We start from the raw sequence: 3,399 nt of genomic DNA on the forward strand, positions 1-3,399 counted from the left end.
CACTTTCAGATTAAATGGTTAAATAGTAATAATACATAATTTAGATGTTTTATCATTTCATATATCGCTAAAATAGGGGTGGGGGTCGGGGGGATAAAGTTTAGCAACTATATGAAAATGACAATATTAAAACTCATTTATTAAGAAAAAGATTTAACTTATATTGATACTAATACTGTTATGTTCTTTTTTTAGTTTAAATAAAGTAGAGTTTTTTTTTTGAAAAGTGGAACTTTCACTATAAAAATGAGCGATACTCAAAATTTCATAACTAAATAATAAAATTTTTATGTTATTAACTACAAATTATATGAAAAATCAATTAGCTACTAGAAAATATTAAGTGATGGATATTGGCTAGGAATTACCGGTAAATTCTATTGCTAATTTCATAATTTCTAGTAGTGTTTGGAGCAACAAAAAATTTTGTCTTTGGGTGACCATGGGTTCGAGCTGTAGAAATAACCAATAATATAATACTACTGTAATTTAAAGTAACTGTCTATATCATGCTTCTTGAGATGCATCCTTTCTTAAACCCCACGTGAATGTTGGATACGTTGTGCACCAAATTGTTATTAGTTTCCTAGACACATGCTATACAAATTACTCACATATTATTGTAATTTATATATCAGATTTTTGGTAGATGGGACACCAATAAGGCAATACAAGAATCTTGAAGCAACAAATGGAATACCTTACCCAAAGAACCAACCAATGTGGTTATACTCAAGTTTATGGAATGCTGAGGAATGGGCAACAAGAGGTGGCCTTGTAAGGACTGATTGGAGTAAAGCCCCTTTTATTGCTTCTTATAGAAACTTCAATGCCCAAACTTCCAAGAATCCCACAGCCAATTCTTGGTTAACTCAATCATTGGATAATGTTGGGTTAACAAGGATGAAATGGGTGCAAAAGAACTATATGATATACAATTATTGCACTGATACTAAACGTTTCCCTCAAGGGTTCCCTCATGAATGCACTCTAAATTAATAAGTTATTGTGTTAAAATATCCTCATTATTTTTTTTTCTTGCTAAATTGGAGTGATACGGTAAGAGTTGTCGTTGTGTGAATAAAGAGATTATTATAGTTTTCAGTGGTAAAAGTCGAAACAGCTTCTCGCAGAAATGCATATGATAAAGATGAGTGTGTATCAAAAGCTTAATGTACTAAACTGTTATTTTTAAAGAAGTTGTTCTTTATACTATAAAGAAATGTATATTAGCCCACTTGAGAGTGATATTGTTTGATTGTACTTATGAAATAAGTTTGAAATATTGTTTAAGATCTTGACTTGTTCTTGTTATCTCAAAAGTATCTAGGGACACAAGTTATGCTTATCTATAATATATGGTACTCATAATTTATATTACTACGTTCAATTTATTTTATTTGTCATATTTTATTTTGTATATTTTTTTAGACAAAAAGATTAATTAGAGAATTACTCTTCTCTATTTAATATTTTTCTCTTTTGCTCCAGATTAATTATCTCTTCATATGTACTTTTCCGTTTTATATTAGGTGGACATTTTCTATTTTACACGGTTATCAAGAAATCAAGAATAGATTGATCAACTTTGCTATTTTGCCCTTTATTCATATTCCATTCGTTTCTAATTACTCGTCCACTTTTCTTTTTTTAGTTATCCCTAATTATTTGTCGATTTTAACAAATCAAGAAAGGGTAATTTTATTTAACCTATTATAACCTCAATTAATTATTTTGAAAAAGGTAGAATTTTTTTGAAAATCTTTAAGTTTTTAATTCATTTAGTTTATAATTAATAAGGGTAAAATGGTAAACTCTTTATGTCAATAATTATTTTCTTAATAAGTACGTCATTTTAAAAGTGGACAAATAATTAGAAACAGATGGAGTATTAATTAACCTCTTGAAATTTTTTTTTATTTAAACTTGTAAAGCTCAGTAAGATGTTTATCTAATACAGAACAAAAATACAACTAATATTATCTTGATTTTTTTCAAAATGCCAGCTATTTAAACCATTTATTTTTAAACTCGAAAGCAGATTTTCGTCCATATGCCTCTGTCCTAACTAAGGTAATTTGGTGGTTTTAAATGTTGCTATTGTGGTCTCTTTCCAAAAGCCTATACTTTGTTTTTTAGTACCATGCACATGTTTATCATTAGACAAAAAAAATCCAGCTACTTCGAAAGAGAATTCTCAACTTATTCAAAGGTTATTTATGTAATGTTTTTGTGGTTTTATTTATCGAATAAAAATGAGTTAATATTTTTTATTATCATTCAAGTCGAGAAAAATTCATTAAAATTTCTTATAAGATCATTCAACTATAGGCCTATACGTTTATATATGTTTTACAAAGTCTTTCTCACACTAAATTTCTGAGTTGATATGTCGTGTTATAATAAAACCTAGAATAATTTTGAAAAAATGTACAAGTATTTTTAGACTACGATTAAAATTTTAGAGACACAAATTTAACTGAACTAATGTCCTATTATTCTTCTAATTAATTTTTTTTTTAATTTTGTGCACCTTTTTTAACTTATGTGACATCCAAATATCTCTCACGCGCTTCAATTGCGTGGAATCATAGAATATGACATGTAAAATAAAAGGTGTATAAAATTACAAAAAGAAGAAGTTCGGATAGTAAAACCTTCTTTTAGTTAAGGTGTATATTTGATTTAGGTCATAGTCTAGGAGACTTATTATTGTTGCTTCATTAAATAGTTAGTGAATTGACTATTTTATCACACGTATACATCATTTGCAAATTATAAATTGTCAGTGAAGACCCTGTTGGAAATTGACAAAACTATCATCTGTATACATCAAATAATAATAATATATATTTTTCTTTTATTATATGGGTCCATATTTAATTGCAAAAACATGTGGATGGCTAAATGATTTTTAATTCTATTTTCTAGTTACAACTGTTTAGAAAAGAAAATAATGCAGAAATTGCTGAAAATCGCCCCAAGTAATTAGTTATTCAAGATGTACAAAATTTAATCTACATATGTTTGGAAAATTTTGCAACTTCAGTTGACCTTGAATTGAAAAAAAAAGAAATTAAATCATGATCTAAAATATTTAGAGTTATTCCAAACATTAGATGATAGAATAATGTTATATTGATAAACTAAATGATATTATCAACATAATATTGTACATGAATATTATGTTGTTTGAATTTTTTTTTTTTTGAGGATATAAATAGAAACAAAATATAATTAATAAAATAAAAACATTCATGTTTAGCAAGTCATGTCACTTGTCTTCTTCAAATGCAACAAGTTTTACCATAACATAAATTGTTGGGCCTGTGTTAGCCCACTTTGGTAGCTGGTATAAGATAAAATTTTTAGGAGTCGTTTGGTAGGCTATATTAGTTA

The 3,399-nt window shown here is 27.2% G+C and overlaps 1 protein-coding gene across 1 annotated transcript in view; it reads left to right on the forward strand.

Annotated features, from left to right (window-relative positions):
• LOC107026436 (xyloglucan endotransglucosylase/hydrolase protein 24-like) overlaps window positions 1–1,314 on the forward strand; it is a 2,355-nt gene extending 1,041 nt beyond the window's left edge. The window contains exon 3 of the mRNA XM_015227399.2: window positions 639–1,314. Coding sequence (XP_015082885.1) covers window positions 639–999 — 361 coding nt within the window. The 3' untranslated portion in view covers window positions 1,000–1,314. The remainder of the gene's footprint in view (window positions 1–638) is intronic.
• Window positions 1,315–3,399: the final 2,085 nt, after the last annotated feature.

This window comes from Solanum pennellii, chromosome 7, assembly GCF_001406875.1.
Source record: "Solanum pennellii chromosome 7, SPENNV200".
Lineage (NCBI taxonomy): Eukaryota > Viridiplantae > Streptophyta > Magnoliopsida > Solanales > Solanaceae > Solanum > Solanum pennellii.